We start from the raw sequence: 23,228 nt of genomic DNA on the forward strand, positions 1-23,228 counted from the left end.
ACAAAACAGAAGATGTAGCCGTCAAATGGCCTACTAGACAAGCACAATGGAGGAGGGGGTGCAGGCTGAATTGGATGACTATGCCAGCTGCTAACTTGTCTGGAAATAGAGTGAGATGGAGGAAATGTTAACAAATGATGGGATCATCTTGAGCGTAAATTGCACGTGTTTGTATATAGCAGAGTTGCTTACCTGTAAGAGGTGTTCTCCTACGACAGGAAGATGTTAGTCCTCACAGATGGGTGACATCATCAGATGGAGCCCGGCATGGAAAACTTTGACTAGCACACTGAGCATACCCAGCACGCCACTATCGCACGACCACACAGGGTCCCTCTTCAGTCTCGTATCTTAGCGAAAAACCCCCCAAAAATAAACCGACAGAGAACCTAACTCTGCAGGATGGTGAGTGGGTTTCCTGAAGACTAACAATCTCTGTCCTAGGAGAACACCTGTTATAGATAAGCAACTCTGCTTTCTCCTAGGACAAGTAGGATGATAGTCCTCACAGATGGGTGAATACCAAGCTACAGGCTGCCCCTGGCAATAACAGAACCCACAGTAATAAACCACGTGCCAACAGGCACAACAACAGAAGTGTTGAGGGTGAAAATGGGAGGCAGCATGAACCAGACACTGGGCCCTAGGTAGGGAGAGGTGGGTTATTACGCCAGCTGCATCCAAGCAGTACAGAGAGATTTCCAGTCTCTAGCGAAGCAGATTAGTCACATGGCGACAACCATTACCTTTTCAGAAGTGTTGCCTGTTCATGGAAAGGGGAAGGAGAGGCTAAGCCATATTGATAACTTCAATGTACGGCTCAAATCCTGGTGTAAAGAAAAATGTTTTGGTATATTGGGGGCTGGGGCCGTGTATAAAACAGAAAAAAGCTCTTTGTCAAAGATGGTATACATCTGTCTGTGGAAGGAAAAAGGATCCTAAGAGATAAATTCAAATCCTATGTCATTAGGCATTTAAACTAGATGATGGGGTGACAGCAGGAATTAGAATGTCACCCCCAAATACAAATGCAATGAAAAAGGGCAAAGTGGATAACAAACCCACCCCTTAAAATTTCCCCTGGGGTGGGTTGAGATGAATAGAAGATTTGATGTTAATATATATAAGGATTATTGTTTGATAAAATAAATTGATTAATAATGAAAAGGATGCTATGAGTGGTTAGTTATTGGGTGAGCAAAAATTAAGGAGCCTTGTCTTGGAGGTACAATTTTGTTTCTTGAGGAGACAGGGTTGGGTCGGTATTATATATTTATTTATTTATTTAACATTTTTATATACCGGGCTTCATGCAGGATTGCATATCAGCTCGGTTTACATTATAACTGAACAAGACATGCATGTAGAATGCAAGTTACATAGAACAGGGACTTAAAAACTTGGAACAGAATACATGGGTAAAATAACTTAAAACATAAAGGAAGAATGGGAAACTTAAAATTATCTTTGAATGTGAAGTGTTATGTTTCGGGCTTGATTGAGAGTCTTTGGATGGATTATTTGCCGGTGTGTGGAAGTTGATGTGATTTATTATCATGATTTGAACATATATATTGAATATATAGAAGTGTACGCAATAAAATCCCAGACCTGCAAGCCCTAATGGTGGAAGCGGACTTGGACATTGTTGCTGTTACGGAGACGTGTTCACGGATTCACATGATTGGGATACTACCATACCGGGATATAACTTAAGGGGGAGGAGTGGCTCTTTATGTCATAAACAATATCCAAGCATCCGAGCTGTAAGGAAGAGGGGGCAAAGAAGAAGCTTCATGGGCCATCCTAAAAAAAGATGATGGGGCATCCCTTTTTATAGGCGTGGTTTACAGGCCTACAAATCAAATGGAAGTACTAGACAGAGATCTGGTTGAAGACATCCAAAAGATGGGTAAGAAGGGAGAAGTGGTGATTGTTGGAGATTTTAATCTGCCGGATGTAGACTGGAGAATCCCTTCTGTGGAATCTAACAATAGTAGAGAGATAGTGGATGCCCTGCAAGGGGCTCTGTTCAAACAAATGGTAATGGAGCCTACGAGGGAGGGAGCTATACTTTTTAGTGCTCACTAATGGAGATAATGTCTCTAATGTCCGGGTGGGTGCCTACCTCAGCACCAGTGAACATCAAACGGTATGGTTTCATATCATTAATACAATATGGAGAAGTCACACATAGACCCGGGTTTTGAGTTTAAAAACACTGACTTTGTTGAAATGGGGGAAGTACCTGGAGGAAGAACAAGAAGGCTGGGAGAAAACGAGAGATGTGGAACAACAGTGGGCCAAACTAAAAGGAGCAATTACTGAAGCGACTAATATATATGTTAGAAAAGTTAAGAAAAGAATGAAACCTATCTGGTGCACAAAGGAGGTGGCTGATAAAATAAAAGATAAAAGAACAGCGTTTAAGAAATAAAAGATCCCAAAGGGAAGATCATGAGGTAGAATATCTGGTAAAACTGAAGGAGATAAGGAAAGAAAGCAAAATGTTAAGCGGAAGAAAGGATTGCCAAAGAGGTAAAGCGAGTTGACAAAACATTTTTCAGATACATCAGTGAAAGGAGAAAAGTCCAAAGTGGTATACTGAAATTGAAAGGTGAAAAGGATCACTGGGAGGAAACAGATGAAGAAATGGCAGAAATATTAAATGAATACTTCAGTTCGGTGTTCACTAAAGAAGACCCCGGAGAAGGACCGTCGCTAGTAAACAAGAAACTGGAGGGGAATGGAATGGATGAAACTCTGTTCACGGAAGAGAATGTATGGGAAGAGCTATGAAAACTGAAAGTGGACAAAGCCATGGGGCCTGATGAGGTTCATCCCAGGATACTGAAGGAGCTCAGAGATGTGCTGGTGGCTCCGCTACATGACCTGTTCAATAGATCCCTGGAAACGGGAGCAGTGCCGAGTGATTGGAGAAGAGTGGTGGTGGTCCCTCTTCACAAAAGTGGGAGCAGAGAGAAGGCTGGAAACTACAGGTTGGTTAGCCTCACCTCTGTGGTGGGAAAAATATTGCAATAGCTGCTGAAGGAAAGAATAGTGAACTATCTACAAGCAGCAGAATTGCTGGACCAGAGGCCGCATGGTTTCACCAAGGGAAGGCCCTGTCAGACGAATCTGATCGACTTTTTTTGATTGGGCGACTGAGGAATTGGATCGAGGAAGAGCGCTCAATGTCATCTACTTGGATTTTAGCAAAGCTTTTGATACGGTCCCGCACAAGAGGCTTGTGAATAAAATGAGAAGCTTGGGATTGAGTGTCAAGGTGGTGGCCTGGATAGCAAACTGGTTGAAGGACAGAAGACAATGTGTGATGGTAAATGGAACTTACTCGGAAGAGAGAGCAGTGAGAGAGTGCTGCAAGGCTCGGTGTTGGGTCCGGTCCTGTTCAATATCTTTGTGAGCGACATCACGGAAGGGATAGAAGGTAAGGTTTGTCTTTTTGCGGATGATACTAGGATCTACAACAGAGTGGACACGCCGGAAGGAATGGAGAGAATGAGACGGGATTGAAGGAAGCTGGAAGACTGGTCGAAGATATGGCAGCTGAGATTCAATGCCAAGAAGTGCAGAGTCATGCATATGGGGTGTGGAAATCCGAAAGAAATGTATTTGATGAAGGTGATGTGCACGAAGCAGGAAAGAGACCTTGGGGTGATAGTGTCTAACGATCTGAAGTCGGCGAAACAATGTGACAAGGCGATAGCTAAAGCCAGAAGAATGCTGGGCTGCATAGAGAGAGGAATATCGAGTAAGAAAAGGGAAGTGATTATCCCCTTGTACAGGTCCTTGGTGAGGCCTCACCTGGAGAACTGTGCTCAGTTCTGGAGACTGTATCTCCGAAGGGACAGAGACAGGATGGAGGCGGTCCAGAGAAGGGCGACCAAAAAGGTGGATGGTATTCATCGAATGACTTATGAGGAGAGATTGAAGAACCTAAATATGTATACCCTGGAGGAAAGGAGGAGCAGGGGTGATATGATACAGACTTTCAGATACTTGAAAGGTTTTAATGATCCAAAGTCAACAATAATCCTTTTCCGTCGGGAAAAAAAATCAGCAGAACCAGGGGTCACGATTTAAAACTCCAGGGAGGAAGACTCAGAACCAATGTCAGGAAGTATTTCTTCACGGAGAGGATGGTAGACACCTGGAACGCCCTTCCGGAGGAAGTGGTGAACACCAAAACTGTGAAGGATTTCGAAGGGGCGTGGGATAAACATTGTGGATCCATAAAATCTAGAGGATGTGAATGAGGAGAAGAGGCATGGGGGTGGCTTGCGGGAGTAATGGCTACTACCTGGTGATTAATACCCTTATTCAATAAACATACACACGGTTAATGCGACTCCAACATTGCTCTATGCTTCAACGGCAAGAAAAAATGTGGAAAAAAGGATTTGCGTTCACAAATATGTGGGGGAGTAGCTTGCTTGTTGCGGCAGTTACTACCCCAAACCAAATAAGCCTGATACTTCATTTTCAATGCATATCCAAGCATAGCTCTCTCCTTCAACGTCGGGGGGGGGGGGGGGGGTGAAGATGAGGATTTACATTGACAACAACCAACAAGGACTGAATTGCATAGTCTGGGTAAACAAATAAGCATGGGAGTAGCATGCTTGTTGCGGCGGTTACTACCCCTACTCAATTAAGTTGGATACTTTACTTTGATGCAGCTCCAGCACTGCTCTCTGCATCAATGGCAGGGGGGAAGGAAATTAGAACCAAAGGTTACCAATAAGGGCCAAGAGTAACAGATAAGTATGAGAAAAATAAGTGTGAAAGCTTGCTGGGCAGACTGGATGGCCCATTTGGTCTTTTTCTGCCGTCATTTCAATGTTTCTATGTTGACCATCCTTATCTAAACAGTAATGGGCAGCGAATGTGTGGAGGGAGTTCCACGTCGCAGCCTTGCAGATCTCAGCGTTGGGGACTAAACGAAAGTGTGCCCCCGATGCTGCCATGGTTCTTACTGAGTGCGCCTTGAAGCGGCCTCCAAGAGGAAGGTCTGCCTGTTCATAGCAGAAGGATATACAGTCCACCAACCAGTTGGACATGGTCTGCTTGCATGTTCTTACCAAACGAGACAAAGAGTTGTGTGGACTGCCTGTGGGCTGCTGTGCGCTCAAGATAAAAGGCAAGAGTACGCATGCAATCCAGGCTGTGCAGATCACGTTCACCCTGGTAGGAATGGGACCTCGGAAAGAAGGTGGGCAAAACTATGGACTGATTGAGATGGAAATCAGTCACCACCTTAGGCAGGAACTTAGGGTGAGTACGTAGAACCACCCTGTCATGAAAGAACTTCGTATAGGGTGGATATGTCACTAACGTTTGAAGCTCACTGACCCTGCGAGCGGAGGTGACCGCAACCAGGAAAATGACTTTCCAGGTGAGATGTTTAATCTCGCAGGAGCACATAGGCTCGAAAGGAGACTGCCTGAGCCATGCTAGTACCACATTGAGGTCCCAGGACACAAAAGGAGGATGCAGAGGGGGGCTTTAGTTGCAAGGTGACAAACTCTGATAGCACTCAAGTCAACTCTGATCGAGGCGGTCTGTAGCTCAGAGTCCGAGAGGGACCACAAATAGTCCAATAGTCACAGTGGGGCACAAGAAAGGGTCTAGACCCTTTGTCTCACACCAGGTGGAGAACCTCCACTTCAACTGGTAAGATTTCCTGGTGGAAGGCTTTCAGGAAATACCAGTACCTGCGACACTATATCAGAGAGGTCAAGGGACCGCAAGACTACCCATTCAATATCCAGGCAGTGAGGTACAGTGACCAGAGGTTCAGGTGGCGCAATCTGCCCTGATACTGCCCAGGTCAAGGGAGGTACCCAGATATATGGGTACCCAGATCGACAGAGCATGCAGGATCGGGAACCAGACTTGTTGCGGCCAGTATGTGGCAACCAGAATCATGGTGCCCCTGTCCTGTTGGAGCTTCATGAGAGTCTCCCCCCTGCGGGAGCGGAGGTTACGCATACAGTAGGCCCTTGCCCCAAAACTGGGCAAAGGATTCAGAGGCTGGTTCTCCATCCTCCCTGTACAGGAAGCAGAAGTAGATCACTTTGTAATTCCGGGGGGAGGCAAAAAGGTTCATATCCAGAATGCCCTCCAAGTGAAAGATTCTGTCCGCAACTGTCGGGTTGAGCAATCACTTGAGGGGATGGAATGTCTGGCTCAGGCAGTCCGCCACCATGTTCTCCGTCCCTGCAAGTAAACTGCTCCAAAAGCATGTCCTTGAACAGGGCCCAGGCCCAAATCTGTACTGCCTCCTGGCAAAGCAGAAAAGAGCCTGTGCGTCCCTGCTTGTTTATGTACCACATCACAACTTGGTTGTCAGTCTGGATCAAAACCATTTTGTGGGCCTGGTGATCCTGGAACGCTGAGAGGGTGTACCTGATTGCCTGCAGTTCCAGGAAATTTATTTCACAGCTTGCCTCCTGCTCTGACCACATGCCTTGCATATGGACATTGCCCACATGTCCTCCCCAGCCCAAGGTGAAGGCATCGGTGGTTAGTATCACCTGGGGGGATGGCGCTTGGAAGGGGAGGCCCCTTTCCAAGTTGGCCAGTCCCTCCCACCAGGCGAGGGAGTCTCAAAGGGGCGAGGTGACATGCACTGGCGCCAAGAGGTCCTGGGTGGCTTGAAGCCGCTGAGAGCGAAGTGTCCACTGCGCCACCCACATGGCTAGCAGAGGGACTTGAACTGATGCAGCCATGTGGCCCAGCAAGCGGAGCAATACCCAGGCAGTCATCATCCGACACCATTGGATGGAGTGTTCCAGTGATGCCAGGGTCTGAGCATGGTCCTTGGGGAGGAACGCTCTGGCCAGAGTGGTGTCCAAGAGAGCCCCAATGAATGGTAGCTGCCTGGACGGGCACAGGTGAGATTTTGGGAAACTTATTACGAACCCCAGTGACTGTAGTACCTTGGCAGTCAAGCGGAGAAAGCATAGAGCGCCCTCCTGTGTGGTGCTCCTGAGGAACCAGTCATCCAGGTAGGGAACACATGTACCCCACCTATGGTGTAGGTGTGCCCCTACCACTGCCAGACATTTCGTAAAGACCTGCCATATCCTCAGACCTGCGGGGCTGAGGATATGGCAGCACCTGGTACTGGAAAAGTCTGTGGCCCACCACGAAGCGGAGATACTTCCTGTGAGGCGGAATATCACTATGTGAGCGTAAGCATCCTTCAAATTGAGAAAGCAGAGCCAATCTCCTTTTTGAAGGAGAGGAATCAGGGTGCCCAAGGAGACCATTTTGAAGTGTTCTTGCTGCAAGGACCTGTTTAAGGCTGTGAGGTCAAGAATGGGTCGGAGGTCGCCTGTTTTCTTTGGTATCAGAAAATATCTCGAGAAGAACCCCTGGCCCTGTTGAGAGCGGGGCATGGGTTCTACTAATCCGGCCTTTAACAAGGCCAAGAGCTCTAGCTCGAGAGTTTCCTGATGCCCCGACATGTCCCACATTGACGGTGGCAGAGAATCCATCGGGACTGTCTGAAATTCAGGCGGTAACCGTGTTGTATGATGGCCAGACCCAGCAGTCAGTGGTAATAGGGGGACAGCGGTCTGTGAACAGACACAGCCGGCCCCGACTGGTGGGTAGGAGTCCATGGGTACCGCAAGTTGGCACCCACTCTCTCATCACCCGTCAAAAGCCCACAGCTGGAATGGGCTGTGGGGCTGACTGGGGCCTGGGAGCATGCTGTTGATGAGGCTGGCCCCTGGTCACACAGCGTGGTGCCCTGGCGCAGGAAGCCAGAGGGTAGTATCTCCTCTGGCGGTAGAAGGACTTGCGAGGTCCGTGATGCAGAGACTTGTGCACAGACAATGGGTCCGAGGTACTGGCTGAAAGCTGCTGCAAGGTCTCATGATGGTCCCTGAGCTGAGCAACTGCATCTCTGACCTTGTCCCCGAAGAGATCTGGTACAGGGAAGGTCCGCCAGTTTTTCCTGGACCTCTGGACGAAGGTCAGAGGCTCGGAGCCAGGCCATGCACTGGGCGCTAATGCCTGCAGCCGATACCCTGGCCACCATCTCAAAGACATTGTAAGTTGATCTCACCTCATATTTCCACCCCCTCCAGGCCCTTTTGTACTATTGCCTCCAGCGCATCCTGCTGCTGTTGAGATAAATGCTCTGCCAACTCTTGAATTTGTTTCCACAAGTTTCTGCTGTATTGAGCCATGTACAACTGGTAGGAGGCGATACGGGCAATCATCGCCCCTTGGAAGACCCTCCTACCAAGGGCATCCAAAGCCCTATGCTCTCTGCCTGGAGGGGTGGAAGAATGGGTACGAGATCTCTTGGCCTTTTTTAAAGCAGAATCCACAACCACAGACTGGTGGGGGAGCTGGCATTTTTAAAAGCCAAGTGCCTGTTGCACCAGATAAAGTGCATCTGTCTTCTGGTTGACCGGTAGGACAGAGCCCAGGTGTTCCCACATCTGGAAGAGAAGTTATAAAAGAATTTCATGGATTGGGATGGCTACTACCTCCTTCGGAACATCCACAAACTGGAGAACTTCCAGAATTTTGTGGAGGACGTCCTCCTCCATGAGGAGTTGGAAAGGAATGGCCTTCGCCATAGCCCGGAGAAAGCCCACGAAGGAGAGGTCTTCTGGGGGAGAGAGATGTCTCTCATCTGGCGGAGAGGGCTCGGAAGGCAAGTCGCCAGAGTCATCGGAAGAGGATGCTGATGAATCATCACCCCAGGGATCGTATGGTACATCCTCCTAACATCCACAGGGGGACAGCGAGCGAGGCCAGCACCTATGCCTAGTGGTAGTGGCATCGAGGGTTGTCTCGGCAACCTTGGTGCCAGGGGCCTCAAGGGCATCGATGGCACTGGGGGCATTGAAGGTGCTGGAGGCACTGAGGGACCCAAGGGAACCGACAGCCTTGGGACTCCTGATGGCCCGGGAATAGGCTCAGGGAGTGCAGGCACCTTCGAGGGCCTCGGGCACAGTTGCATATCTTCCACCTCGGAGGATCCAATAATCAGTATCGCTCAGGAGGGGGACTTTGGTGGCTGATGGGGGTCCGAAGGAGCCCTGGGCACTGGTTGCATCTGTAGAACGCCCAACAGGACATTAAGACGCTCCAGCAGGGATGCTAGCAGTGCAGACGCTGGCTCCGGCGCCAGTATGGCACCGGGGGGTGGTTCAATACTCTGGAGGGCTCGAAGCACCGCCTGTTGCACCCTGTGGTCCAACTCCTCCTGAAAGTCCGGCAATGAGAACGCAGACGATGGAGGAGGAGGAGGACAAGGTGTCACCAGAACCTCCTTAGGGGGCAGAGGAGGCTCGGTGCCCAGCACCGCACTTGGTGGAGAATGCCTGGGATTCCTAGGCTTGGGAGAGGTTGGGGCCTCTTCACCAGGGGGTCTCATCAGCTGTGTGATGACAATTGTCAGTGTCGATGTTTCCCTCGGTGCTCGGCCCGGTCCTTCTCCAGTGCCGAGGAAGCCGATGTTCCAGGTGCCTTGGAACGTCAGATGATGGAGAGGGCCGGTCCCGAGCCCTTCTCTTCACGAGGAGGGATCGGATGGGACGTAGAGGGCGATGCCGAATTGGAGGGTCACGACGACCCTTCAATGTCGAGGTCCCCGATGCCAGAGACAATGGAGTTGACCTTTTGGTGCCAAAAAGCTGCTTCATCTTGTCCAGCTGGGAGCGACGTTCCTTGGAGGTCATCTGAGCACAGTCGGGGCACCTGTGGATGTCATGGGAAGCCTCTAGGCAAAAGATACAAACCTCGTGCGGATCCATGAAGACATGGCCCGCTGGCACTGGGGACATTTATGAAAACCAGACACCGCCATGAAAATAAATTGGCAAGCAGTCGATGGCCATCAGCCTTAGGGAAGCGATAGGCTTGGGGATCGACCCCAAGAAATGGGAGGAACACCTACCAAGACACCGGGGAACTGACCGCGAAGAGGGTCCCCGCGCAAAGGAAAAACGGAGGAGAAATCCTTGATGAAGAGAACAATTTTGAAAACTTTGGAGAGCTCCGAGAACCATGAGGCGACTGCTTCGCCGAAAAAAACGAGACTGAAGAGGACTACCATCCTGCTTGTCCTAGGAGAAAAAATAAAGTTGCAATCCTGTTACACTACTAAATATAACTTGTAACATTGTGGGTTGAGGTCAGAAACTGGCGTGGTGGAAGAAATAAGAAGTTGGGGTAGTGTATAGATCAACTGCCTGACTTAGAAAGATAGTTGCCGGGACTTCCGGTAATGCAGCAGGGGTGCCGGACGCATGGGGTTTGCCGCTTCTGCAGCGTTCCACAAATATTTAAAATTAAGTTGCGATTTCTAAGTCTGAGCTATAAAAAAAAAGAAAGCAAACAGGAAAAAGTCAGATGTGTCAGCTGTGTGACTGGCAAAACCCCATGAAGCACTGGGGATAAACCAAAGACAGCAGATCATGAGAATAACAAACTGGTGGCAGTTCTTGCCGATGATATGCTGCAACAAATTTCAAAAAGTGTGTCAGCGGCACTAGATGATTGTCTTAATAAATTACAGTCTGCGATGGAGGAGCTAAAGGAGAGCTTTGAATTTCACACAAGAATCCTGGACGAGGTGGACCGGTTGTGATGCAGGAATCAGAGATGAAGCAGACAAACCGGAAAATACTAGAACTACAACAAATTGCCCACTCTCTAGGTGAAAAAGTTGAGGACCTAGAAAATAGGAGGAACAATATTCATATCTTGGGAGTTCCTGAGTCAGTGAAGGATGAGGATCTTCCAGATTTGCTGTAAAAATGGCTGCCGGATAAACTGGGCTTTCAACTAAAAACGGAGCTTTGCGTTGCGAGCTCACTCACAGGATTGGCATTAGGAGACACATAAGCAGAGTCCAGTGATTGCCAGGATCCTCAACTGGGTGCACAAGGTAGATCTTTGGAGAGCTTACCGCAAAGTGAAGGCACTAGAGTACAAGGAGGAAAGTTGTTGATTTTTCGTGATTACTTGCCACGTGTTGTGGCCGAAAGGAGGATCATGGTGCCAGTGTGCACCGAGCTGTATAAAAATGGGCTGCGGTTCGCATTGCTCTTTCCTGTGAAACTAAAAGTTTTTTCCATCAGGGAGGAAGCGTATTCTTTACCTCACCGGAAGCCATGAGAGCTTTTGTGGCGGGAGTTACTGGCAGCAAAGGTGCTGGAGAGTGGTAGGCCTTCTGGAAACGCTAAAGTATTTACTAAGATTATATTGAAGGAGTTTCTGATGTTAAAATAAGGTAGGACAGCTTTATAGTTCGCATTGGCTACTCATATGGAACATGGATTGGCAATGAACACATCTCTTTTACGGTTTTATGCTGGTTCTGGGGCTTACACTTGCAGCTTTTCTTTTCTTTTTAATTTATTTTCTTTTATTACTTTAACTACGTAACAAGGTCAAATCTTACAGAATCAATAAAGAAAAGCATCATCATTAGACAGTAATTTTTAAAGTACAAACTATTGTTCTGCATTTCTATTAACCAATGTATATCATAGGAAAAGAAAGGAGTCCAAAAATAGGGTAACAACATTCAAATGAAGCAGTTCAAAAGAAGAAATTACCATCAATTAAATTTTATAATGCACTGTAACACATCATTATACATTATACCAGTAACAATGGAGTTTCTAGGAATGGGATTCCAAATAGGATCTAAGTTGTTCCGGTAAATTAAACAAGTATTTGGATTCGTGATGTATAATCAGGCAATGACAGGGGAATCTTAAAAAGAAATTTAGCCCCTCTATCTATCACTTCTTGTCTCATAGACATTTTTTCTCCTCAATTGTGTACTTCGGGTTATATCAGGAAATATCCTGATATATTGACAATAAAAATTTAAGTTCTTATTTCTAAAGAACATTCTGAGTACAGAATCTCTTTCTGTTAGGAAAGTAAACTGCCCTATTAAGGTGGCTCTATTTTCTATAATCATTTCAAATGATCTCTCTAGAAATTCAGTAAGGTTTAGATTTACATCAACATCAGGGTGAATTCCCTGACCTTGCCTTTCTGTTTGCTGTGATTGGGGGACATAATATAATCTTGAGATAGCAGGTAATGCATTCTCTGAAAATTGTAATATATTGATTAGGTAACTTTTAAATAAACCTGTTGGAGATGCCAATTTTATCTTTGGAAAATTTAGTATTTAATACTCCTAACAGCCCTCTTCCCCCCTCTAACGCCTATTCACCTTTGACTTTTATGACATTCCTCCTGTAATTAGTTATATTTTTTTGCCACATATTTTCTAATTGTTCAGTTTTATCCTTGTACCTTATGACCCTTAGTTCTCTGTTATTTAATCTTATGTGCATTGTTCTCGGTGTTATGTTAGTGGATCCTTGGTCCGGGACGAGGGATGATACCCACCAGCAGTGCCCAGGTGCACTCATCTCCGGAAGGTGGAATGTACCACAGCACAGCTATGAGAAGGTCCACCTAACTGACAAGGCCTACACAGCGGGGATGGATCAGCAACGTCTGGGGATCCCTAAGGAGCAGGGACAGGAGAGACGATAATCAAGTCCAGGCAAAGGGTCCGAGGCGGGCAGCGATCAAGCAAAGTCCAATTCCAGGCAAAGGGTCCGAGGCAGGCGGCGAGCAACAAAATCCAAATTCCAGGCAAAGGGTCCGAAGTAGGCGGCGAGCAACAAAGTCCAAATTCCAGGCAAAGGATCCGAGGCAGGCGGAGGACAACAAAGTCCAATCCAGTCCAAGTCAAACCAGAAGACAGAGAATCCAAGCCACAGATCGGGGGCAGGCCGCGGGCAAACAAATCCAAGTCCAATCCAGTCAAGCCAGAAGACAGGGAATCCAGAAGAATCAAGCAGGCAACCACTGGAACCTTGTTGCAAAGGCGTCTTCCTGTCTTCAGGGAGAGGTTTAAATCTCCCTGGCTGATGATGTCATCTTCTGGGGCCGGCCTGGTCTTCGCACCGCGGCCCCTTTAAGAGGCGGAGTTTGCAGCGCCTTCCCCGACATCTGGAGGCAGTCGCACCATGAACCGTGTACGGCTGGCCGCAATGAGAGGGACCCTGTGCCGGCAGCGTGATCGAGGTGGGGGGCCTGGCCGAGGGTAAGCGCAGCCGGGTACCAAAACACTCTGTTTTACTGTAAAGCTCTTTTAGCTGCATTGCGTTTATTGTGAACCGATGAGATGTTCCCAACGTTCATCGGTATATAAAAGTTTCTAAATAAATAAAATAAATAAATAAAAATTCTATGCAAACATCCATAAACAAATTAACATCTGAGGTTCATAATGTTTTGAATAAGAATGTGGAAATGCAAAGTAAAATAGAAGAACTAGATAAAACGACACATGTATTAGAAGGGAAAATTTTTGAGTTGGAAAAAGTTCAAGCTAATTTACTAAGATCAGAAAAAATACAAGTAGATAAATTGGAAATGTTGGAAAACCAAATTAAGGGGCGGATTTTCAGAGCCCTGCTCACGTAAATCCGCCCAAAACCGGGCGGATTTACGCGAGCAGGGCCCTGCGCGCCGGGAAGCCTATTTTACATAGGCCTCCCGGCGCGCGCAGAGCCCCGGGACTCGCGTAAGTCCCGGGGTTCTCGGAGGGGGGCGTGTCGGGGGGCGGGCCCGGTCGTCGCGGCGTTCCGGGGGCGTGTCGGCAGCGTTTTGGGGGCGGGTACGGGGGCGTGGCTACGGCCCGGGGGCGTGGCCGCGCCCTCCGTACCCGCCCCCAGGTCGCGGCCCCGCGCAGCAGGCCCGCTGGCGCGCGGGGATTTACGTCTCCCTCCGGGAGGCGTAAATCCCCCACAAAGGTAAGGGGGGGGTGTAGACAGGGCCGGGTGGGTGGGTTAGGTAGGGGAAGGGGGGTAAGGTGAGGGGAGGGCAAAGTTCCCTCCGAGGCCGCTCCGATTTCGGAGCGGCCTTGGAGGGAACGGGGGGAGGCAGCGCGGCTCGGCGCGCGCAGGCTATACAAAATCGATAGCCTTGCGAGCGCCGATCCAGGATTTTAGTGGATACGCGCGGCTCCGCGCGTATCTACTAAAATCCAGCGTACTTTTGCTTGAGTCTGATGCGCAAGCAAAAGTAGGCTGATCGCGCTTCTTTTTAAAACTACCCTAAGCTTTATTTTTTTTTGTTTTTTCTCTGCCATCAGCTTTGAGTTTTGAGAAATGGTCCAGATTATCATTTTTTTGAGGATATTATATGCCCAGCACTTTAATGGGAGCTGTATGGAGTCTCTGGGACGGATTGCTACATATAAGCAATGACTTTTTTTGTGCTTTTCTGTGCTGATAGTTCCCTTTTAGTGATGAAACTGGAACTTCAGTCTTTTGCTCAGTATGATGTCTGCTCTCTTACAATGTGCTAGTATTTGTTACCTGATCTCAAGGAATATATTTACTTTCTGCATAACAGATGGATTATTCTTTGTTGCAATAGGGAGCCGAAGGAGGTACCAAGTTTTTATGGCTCCATCTTCTTCTTAACATTTTTGTTGTCAGGCTACTGCCTTATAATCTCATGACTCATACTGACTGTTTAGACAGAACATATTCAATTAACAGCCATCTCAAAAGGTTTTGCTTTTGTTTTTCATTTTGCTTTGCTTTCTTCAATTTTTCTCTCTAGTTTTTACTTTTATTATTTATTTTTGGGATTGTAAAATTCAGCTTATTCCTTTAATCTAGTTACACCCTGCTTAGGGAATGGTGGGGAGCTCTCTTCATGCAGAATGAAATAATGTGACATGTGAAACGTATAACCAATTTCTCCCTGTAAAGGTTGAATTTAGCCTACTAGGTTTATGTTCTCTGTGTTTTTGCTGGCATTACAGGCATTTTTGAATCCTGACATTAAGCATCTTAATGGGATGGCATGCAAGGGTTGTTTTAAAGATGAAAAACTGCCTGTGACTATGTTATTGCCTAGTTATTATATGCATTGTTTAGCTTTGACATTCTGTATACTTGCTTATGCCTTGTCATGGAATAAAAATTATCTTGAAAAAAAAAAAAAGATATTACCAGTCCTGTCTTCATACCAGGCACTTCTAGGAGCGAATGATTCTTGCAGAAAACCATAGAGCTGCAGCAAGAAGTCCAGTGGAAACTTGGACCGGGCCATTTGCTGTAAACAGAAACTTCTGTTAGCAAGATCTGAAGATGAAACAATAAGACCCTAGTTACTTTCCATCTAAACTGGACATTTTGGTCAGCTAAGCACCATTTGGGGACATGAAATCCTGAAGTGAAGCAAAGGATCCCAAGTATTTGTAACTACCTTGTCCAGAGATTATTGCTGGGGTAAACTAAAATGCATTTCCTGTGGTTTAATTGTTGTATTATTTCAAAACAAGACCATAAACTTCAAAATTTTGAGTTAGTAAAAGAGAAGAGTTAACACCATACATTTCAACCAATCAGATTCTTAGAATCAAAGTAAAAAGTCAGGGTAGTTTATAAATATTTATTTAATGTGTTTTGTATACTGTCATTCGGTTTCGCCATCAGAACAGTTTACAGTGATCATGAAAAGAAGGTTAGATAAACATCAACACAGCATATTGTCTTGAAGTTGAATTACAGTTTCTGGATTTGTGTGTTAGTTATTACATACAACATGGGGTTAATGAGTAAGGTAGAAAGGTAGGTATATAACTTGGATGAGTTATACAGTTAGGTCAGTAACAACAAGGTTTCAGGGTTCAAGCTATACTTAAGAGGTTGTTAGATATACGATATGAGGTTAGTTGCGCAGTGTCTTAGAGATTCAAATGGTGGAAGTTATTTTGTTGGTTGAGAGATGGAGATTTCTTCATGATGTTGGGTTGCATGGGTGTCTGGTAGTGTGGTTGATTGGGTGAGTTTGAGTAGGCTCTGGTGAAAAGCCAGGTTTTCAGCTCTTTTTTGAAGGTTTTATTGTTTGGTTGATTTCTTATTTCAATTGGTAATGAGTTCCATAGTGTGGGGCAGGTGATGGATATGGCTCTCTCACGGGTTGTGTGGTTCTGGTGTGAGGGATTTTGAGGAGGCCTTTATTCATTGAGCGCAAGTTCCATTTTGGAGTGTGGATTTCGATATATTTACTTAGCCAGTTGGTTTGATGTCCTATGATTAGTTTATTCAGAATTGTTAATACTTTGTAGTCTATTCGGTATTTTATTGGGAGCCAGTGTAGTGAGATGAGAGTTGGGGTAATGTGCTCATGTTTTGTTCCTGTTAGAATGCTGGCGGCTATGTTCTGTAGGATTTGGAGCGGATGGATGGTAGCGAGTGGTAGGCCAAGTAGTAGGGTATTGCAGTAATCTAGGTTGGAGAAGATGAATAGTTGCAGGACTGTTCTGAAATCATCCTGATCAAGGAAGGGCTTAAGATGTCTGAGTGTAAGTAGTTTGTGATATCCTTCCTTTATCTTGTTAGTTATGTGGGGTTTTTTTGTTGTTGTAATTATCTGTTTATTGAGTGATAACAAAAGAGCAAACATAGAATAACTAATACGTTCACAGTATATGTTCATGAACTGAATTTAAAATACAACAGATGTCTGAACAATAGAACATTTTAGTCCTTTATACATATAGAAGAGCAGTTTATCTTTTAGTCCCCTCGTCCCCCCTAACTCTGGTTTATCGATTGAACTATCATCAGAGGCAATCCATAGTTGAAAGATATGCCAGATACTGTTAAAGCGTCTCATGTTATCTCTCTGTAATGCAGTGAGATATTCCACATAATGAGTCCATTTCAGTCTCTGGGGCACCGACATCAAAGAGGGCGCTCAAGCCTCTTTCCAATGTTTCGCGATCACCCCCTCACTACCAGAGCTACCACGCTGATGAGAGGTTGTTGTAGTAAGGATTAGGGATGTGCAGCCAGAAAGTATTCATTCCATTCGGGATACGTATTCGTCGTGGGGCATATTCGTTGCATTCGTCCGTATGCCGCCTGATACGTTGATACGTGCATTCAATTTCCGGTTCCCATTAAAGTCAATGGGGGAAGGATTTGCAGCCTATTTTTGGCTGCAGAATTGGGGTTTTATTATCAATTTTGATGAAACTTCTGGGGAGCAATCATCAGAACAACAAAAGAGCTCCAAGGTACTTAGACTGTGGCAAAGTGGCATGAATAGCCTAAGGCATTATAAAGGTGCAAAGGGGTACCAGAAGTGGCAAGACTGCTTTAACAGAGGCACAAAGCAGCAGCAAGAGTGTCAAAAACACACCACAGCTTCAAAAGAGAGCACCAATAACAGATGCATGAATCCTTGCAGGCAGCACGACAGGCAAAGCAGCAAGACAAGTGGCATCAACATCCTACAGCACAATGAAGGGGGAACATAGCAAGCAGAAAGACTAGCACCAACACACTGAGGAACCATGATAGTGGCAAGAACACCACAAGGAGTTGAGTGAGTCATCTGGTGATTGGCAGCAAGCAGTAGGGATGTGAATCGTGTGCCCGATCGTTTTAACGATCGGGTTCGGCTGGAGGGGAAATCTGATCGTTACGAGATGTGAATTGGAATCGGTTCAGATTCCAATTCACATCACTAATGAGGCCCGCGCCGATAAAAAAAAACCCCACCCGACCCTTTAAAATTACCCCCTTAGCCTCCCCCACTCTCCCGACCCCCCCCCAAAACTTTTTACACATACCTGGTGGTCTAGGGGGGCTGTGGGTAGCGCTCTCCCGTTCCCACGCTATCAGTTGCGCTAAAAAAATGGCGCTGATGGCCCTTTGCCCTTATCATGTGACAGGGCAAAGGTAGCGCCGGCGCCATTTTGAATATTGGCAATACAGCCGGAGTGCAGAAGATCGCTCCCGGACCCCCAGGGACTTTTGGCCAACTTGGGGGGCCTCCTGACTCCCACAAGACTTGCCAAAAGTCCAGCGGGAGTCCGGAAGCGACCTCCTGCACTCCGGCCGTATTGCCAGTATTCAAAATGGCGCCGGCGCTACCTTTGCCCTGTCACATGGTAAGGGCAAAGGGCCATCGGCGCCATTCCTTTTGCGCAGCTGATAGCGTGGGAACGGGAGATCGCTACCCGCGGCCCCCCTGGACCACCAGGTATGTGTAAAAAGTTTGGGGGGGGGGGAATCGGGAGAGTGGGGGAGGCTAAGGGGGTAATTTTAAAGGGTCAGATGGGTTTTTTTTTTTTTTATCGGGCCATGGGCGCCATTTATATTAGTGGCAGCCAAAATGGCGCCCATGGCCCGAGAGCGGGAGATTGCGCCGGGACCCCCCACTGGACCACCAGGTAATTTAAAACATTTTGGGGGGGGGGGGTTCGGGAGGGTGGAGGATTTGTTTTAAAGGGTCGGGTTGGGTTTAGGGGATGTTTTGGTGTGCCGGTTTTCCCGCCCTCCCCCGATTTTTCACGATAAATCGGGGGAATTTCTATTGTATCGCGACTCTATTTTTGACGATTTAAAAAATATCTGACGATTTTTTTAAATCGTCAAAAAACGATTCACTTCCCTACAAGGCAGAGTGGCAGAAAGTTGATAGGGGCAAGACAGGCTGGCAGAGCTGAGGTAGTCAGGTCGCTGTGGTTTGAAAAGGGAAAGACAAGGAGGCAAGACAAGACGAGGCTCAGCATGTGGCAGGACTGTCAAGTGGGCGTACTGTGCACCCGACCCGTCTTGAAACAGGGACCAGGGAGTCTAACACGAGTGCTAGGACCTGAAACATGATGAACTATGCCTGGGTGGGGTGGAGCATCTCGCGGGTGCCGATTTTGGTGGTAGCAAATATTCAAACAAGAGCCCTGGGGAGAGTTCCCTTTCCTATGAGCAGGAAAGGGCTCCCTAGAATGGGTTCACCCTAGAGTGGGGTGTTTCCATTGGCGTCCAGTGAGCTCTCGCTGGTCTTTTAAAATCCAGTGGACGTAACTGATATACAAACGAGAGTTTTCAAGGCCGAGACAGAGGAGGGTGAATGTGAGCAGCGGATCAACATGGGTCAGAGGGTAGATACAGGCAGGCTACACCGGGGAGAGTTCCCTTTCCTTTGCGCAGGAAAGGGCTACCTAGAATGGGTTCACCCCTAAACAGTGGTTCAACATGGGTCAGAGGGTAGATACAGGCAGGCTACACCCGGGGAGAGTTCCCTTTAGAATGAGTTCACCCCTAAACAGCGGTTCAACATGGGTCAGAGGATACAGACTAGCTATACATGGGACCCAGGGACTTTAGTGTGAGAATATCCTTGACAAAAGACAGGGAGGCTAGAAAGCAGTAAGAGTACTGCTTCGCATAGAAAGAGGCTGATTTCAAAATGGAAGAAATGACCGGAGGTAAAACACTAATAAAAATGACTTCATCAAGTGAAATAAAATCCCAAATGCCAGCTGTTGTGTTAATAGAAACAGAGGCATTGAAGAACTTTACTTTTCCGAAGCTAAGAAGAAGTACTAATAAAGTGTGCTTGGCACCCTGCAACAGATAGAAGAGAGTACATACAGATGAATTATACTTTAGAATCAAGATTTGATATGTGCTATCATCTGCACTCTTCCTGGCATTTTGGTGATATGAAACTTGAATATACAAACGAGAATTGTCAAGGCCGAGGCAGAGGAGGTTACCATGTAAACAAACAGCGGTTCAATATGGGTCAGAGGGTAGATACAGGCTGGCTACACATGGAACCCCGAGGGACTTTAGTGTGAGAATATCCTTGACAAAAGACAGGGAGGCTGGAAAGCAGTCAGAGTTGCCTCTTCATATGATGGTTCATGCCAAAATTAGATAGATGTCCCATTTGCTTGCCTCTGCTAATATCCCTGGCACACTAATTACACCGAGCAAAACGCGGGTCTTCTGTCACTTTAAAGTGGCTACAGATCGCAGATGTCTTTTGTGATCCTCCCCTCTGTAAAGCCTTGGGGGTGGTGGCACTGGAGCTGAGGTAGTGGGTGCACCCTGAGAAGCAATGCCAAGGGCCTCAGTCACCCTCTGTGCCTGCGCTGACTGCTCTTCCTCCTCATCAGTTTCATCTCTCCCCTGCTGCACTGAAGTGGAGGCTAAGACAGGACTAACTGATCCTCCCAAAGATTTGTCACCTATTACTTACTTCTTCCATTTCAGATGAGAATCCCACACAAGATGATTCTTCATCTGAATCAGAAGCAAACAGTGATTGCGCTACATTGTCAACGCTAAGTCTTAGTTGAGACTTCTGACCCCCTGCTGCTTTTGGGGGTCAACATTTTGTCTGGCATGACTCAACCTCCCCTTCCCTCACCTCCAAAACTACAGGGCCAGAAACAGGTGGTGGCGATGACGATGCATCATGGTCAGATTTCATTTTTTTTGGGATGGAACTGCCTGCCCCTACAAGAGTTTAGATTGCAACAGGTGCCTTTTTAACTTTAATGGGGGGAGAGGCACTAGTGTCCTTTGAATTACCTCCTCTGCCAGTCCCAATCACTCGACCTCATCTAGCTTTCCCTGACATTATGGATTTAATGTCACTGACTAGTGCCTACCCACTGTCACGGTGCCTTGCAATGCACTAATGTAAGGTGTGTGGTGTGCACACACACGCAGCTTGCTTGTAAGCACAAAAGGGGCAGACTGGGCACTTGACTGCACAGACAGTCCCAATAATAAAGTTTAGTCTGTTAAACTGCCCACTGAAGCCCAGTGCACAGAGAGACTGAGTGACTTGAATTAAACAATCTCAGTTTAAAAAAGCTCTCCCAGCCACAATACCCTAATGGTGCTTGGCTTGCTAGCAGCTTTGCTCCCTGGCACAGCGTCTCAGTCATATCACCTAAATAATAAACTGCTTTAAACAAATACAAACAGGGCTAGCTGGCACAGACACTGCAGCCAAATAAAGGAAAATTAGTTCTTACCTGTTAATTTTCGTTCCTGTAGTACCACGGATCAGTCCAGACTGTGGGTTGAGCCTCCTTTCCAGCAGGTGGAGACAGAACAAAACTGAAAGGATATCCTATATGAGGGCAGAGCCTATCCTGTAACCCTTCAATATAACTATTGTCAAGCAGAAAGCAATAAAACCAGAATAGGATCAAGCACGTAACCATAAAGCTCAATGGAGCAACTGTAGAATAATGTAATAAACATGTATAGCTATACACTCTTGCATATTCTTGGTGTTTAAACGACCAAGGCTTCCGGTTGTAATTGCTCAGTATTCTTGCACAAAAATGAAGGATTAGAATCTGCGAATCTGCAAGAAACAAGCTTAGAGAAGACAGAAAGAAAGACAGACAGGGAAGGGCATCTAGACTGATCCGTGGTACTACAGGAACAAAAATTAACAGGTAAGAACTAATTTTTCCTTTCCCTGTACGTACCCGGATCAGTCCAGACTGTGGGATGTACCAAAGCTTCCCTAAACTGGGTGGGACCGAGACAGTCCTGCTCGAAGCACTTGCCGCCCAAAGGAACCGAAGACCGGAGCTTGCACATCCAGACGGTAGTGTCGAGCAAAGGTATGCAAGGACGTCCAAGTGGCGGCCCTGCAACTCTCTGCGGAGAAACAGATTGACTCTCCGCCCAAGAAGTAGCTGAGAGCGCAGAGAATGAGCCTTCAGGCCCTCGGGGACTGGTCGACCTTGGCAAAGATAAGAACATAAGAACATAAGAAAAATGCCATACTGGGTCAGTCCAAGGGTCCATCAAGCCCAGTATCCTGTTTCCAACAGTGGCCAATCCAGGCCATAAGAAACCTGGCAAGTACCCAAAAACTAAGTCTATTCCATGTAACCATTGCTATGGCAGTGGCTATTCTCTAAGTGAACTTAATAGCAGGTAATGGATTTCTCCTCCAAGAACTTATCCAGGCCGAGGAGATCGCTTCTTTCAACCATCGCGCAATAGTGATCTTAGAAGCCGGCTTACCCTGGTTGGGACCACTCCAAAGGACAAAGAGATGGTCCGAAACCCTAGTTTGGTAACCTGGAGATGTCAAACAGGTCCTGCTTCGCTATCTAGTCGGCGGAGGTTGCCCCCAGTCGTACCCGCAATCTCCTCTGGGGATAACGCAGGGAGTTTTAACAACCGACTGGTTGACATGGAAGGGCGGAAACAACTTTTGGCAAGAAAGAAGGGACAGTCTTGAGAGAAACCCCTGAATCGGAAAAACGCAAGAAGGGCTCCCGACAGGACACCGCTTGAATCTTCGGAGATCTGCTGAGCGGAGGAGATAGAGACCAGAAAGACAGTCTTAGCGTAAGATCTTTTAGTGTAGTGTGGCAGAGAGGTTCGAAAGGAGCCACACAGAGAGCCTGAAGAGCAGATTAAGACTCCACGATGGGCACGTGGCACGAGAAGGGGGGTGGAGCTGTTTAACCGCCCCCTCAGAAATCGAATCACGTCCGGGTGGCCCGCTAGGGAATGACCTTCCACCCGACCCAGGAGAGAGCCGAGCCCGGAGACTTGTACGCATAGAGAACTGAAGGCGAGGCCCTTGGAGAGACCCTTCTGAAGAAAAGAAAGAAACCACAGAGATCGGGCGGAGCACGCTGGGATACCCGATTCCCAACAAACAGACTCAAAACCTTCCAGATATGCACGTAGGCTAGGGAAGTCGACTGTTTCTGGGCCCGTAGCAAGGTGGAGATGACCTCCTCCTTATAGCCCTTACGCCTCAGGCTTGGTCGTTCAAAAAAGCCAGGCCGCTAGACAAAAGTGATCGGCCTGGTCGAAAAATACAGGCCCCTGTCGAAGACGAGGTAGATGACCGAGACGGAGAGGTCCGTCCGTCGCCAGGTTGATGAGACTCTGCGAACCACGGCCTTCGCGGCCACTCGGGTGCTACCAGAAGCAACGGGTCCCCGGTGGAGTTCGATTCTTCTTAGAACTTTTCCCACCAGAGGCCACGGGAGAAATACGTACAGAAGGACGTCCGCTGGCCAAGGAAGAGCCAGAGCATCCACGCCCTCTGAGCTGTGCTCCCTCCAGCGGCTAAAGAACCGATTTGCCTTGGAGTTGCGCAGGGTTTGCCATGAGGTCTAGGTGGGGGGGGACCCCACCTGTCCACTATCAGAGCCTTGGCCGTATCTGAGAGTTCCCACTCCCCCGGATCAAGTGATTGATGGCTGAGAAAATCGGCTTGAACATTGTCCTTGTCCGCGATGTGGGAGGTCGCCAGGGCACTGCAGATGCCATTCCGCCCATGCAAAGAGACGGCTAGCTTCCAGGGCCACCAGGGGGACTGCG

The 23,228-nt window shown here is 47.4% G+C and overlaps 1 protein-coding gene across 1 annotated transcript in view; it reads right to left on the reverse strand.

Annotated features, from left to right (window-relative positions):
• Positions 1 to 12,854: 12,854 nt before the first annotated feature.
• The window catches only part of LOC115082644 (carcinoembryonic antigen-related cell adhesion molecule 6-like), a 56,290-nt gene continuing 45,916 nt past the window's right edge, over positions 12,855 to 23,228 (reverse strand). Inside the window, exons 4-5 of the mRNA XM_029586846.1 lie at positions 15,057 to 15,159; positions 12,855 to 13,246 (exon numbers count right to left, since the gene is read on the reverse strand). Of these exons, the coding sequence (XP_029442706.1) occupies positions 15,083 to 15,159 (77 nt within the window). The 3' untranslated portion in view covers positions 12,855 to 13,246; positions 15,057 to 15,082. The remainder of the gene's footprint in view (positions 13,247 to 15,056; positions 15,160 to 23,228) is intronic.

The sequence above is a fragment of the Rhinatrema bivittatum genome, unplaced genomic scaffold (assembly GCF_901001135.1).
Source record: "Rhinatrema bivittatum unplaced genomic scaffold, aRhiBiv1.1, whole genome shotgun sequence".
NCBI lineage: Eukaryota > Metazoa > Chordata > Amphibia > Gymnophiona > Rhinatrematidae > Rhinatrema > Rhinatrema bivittatum.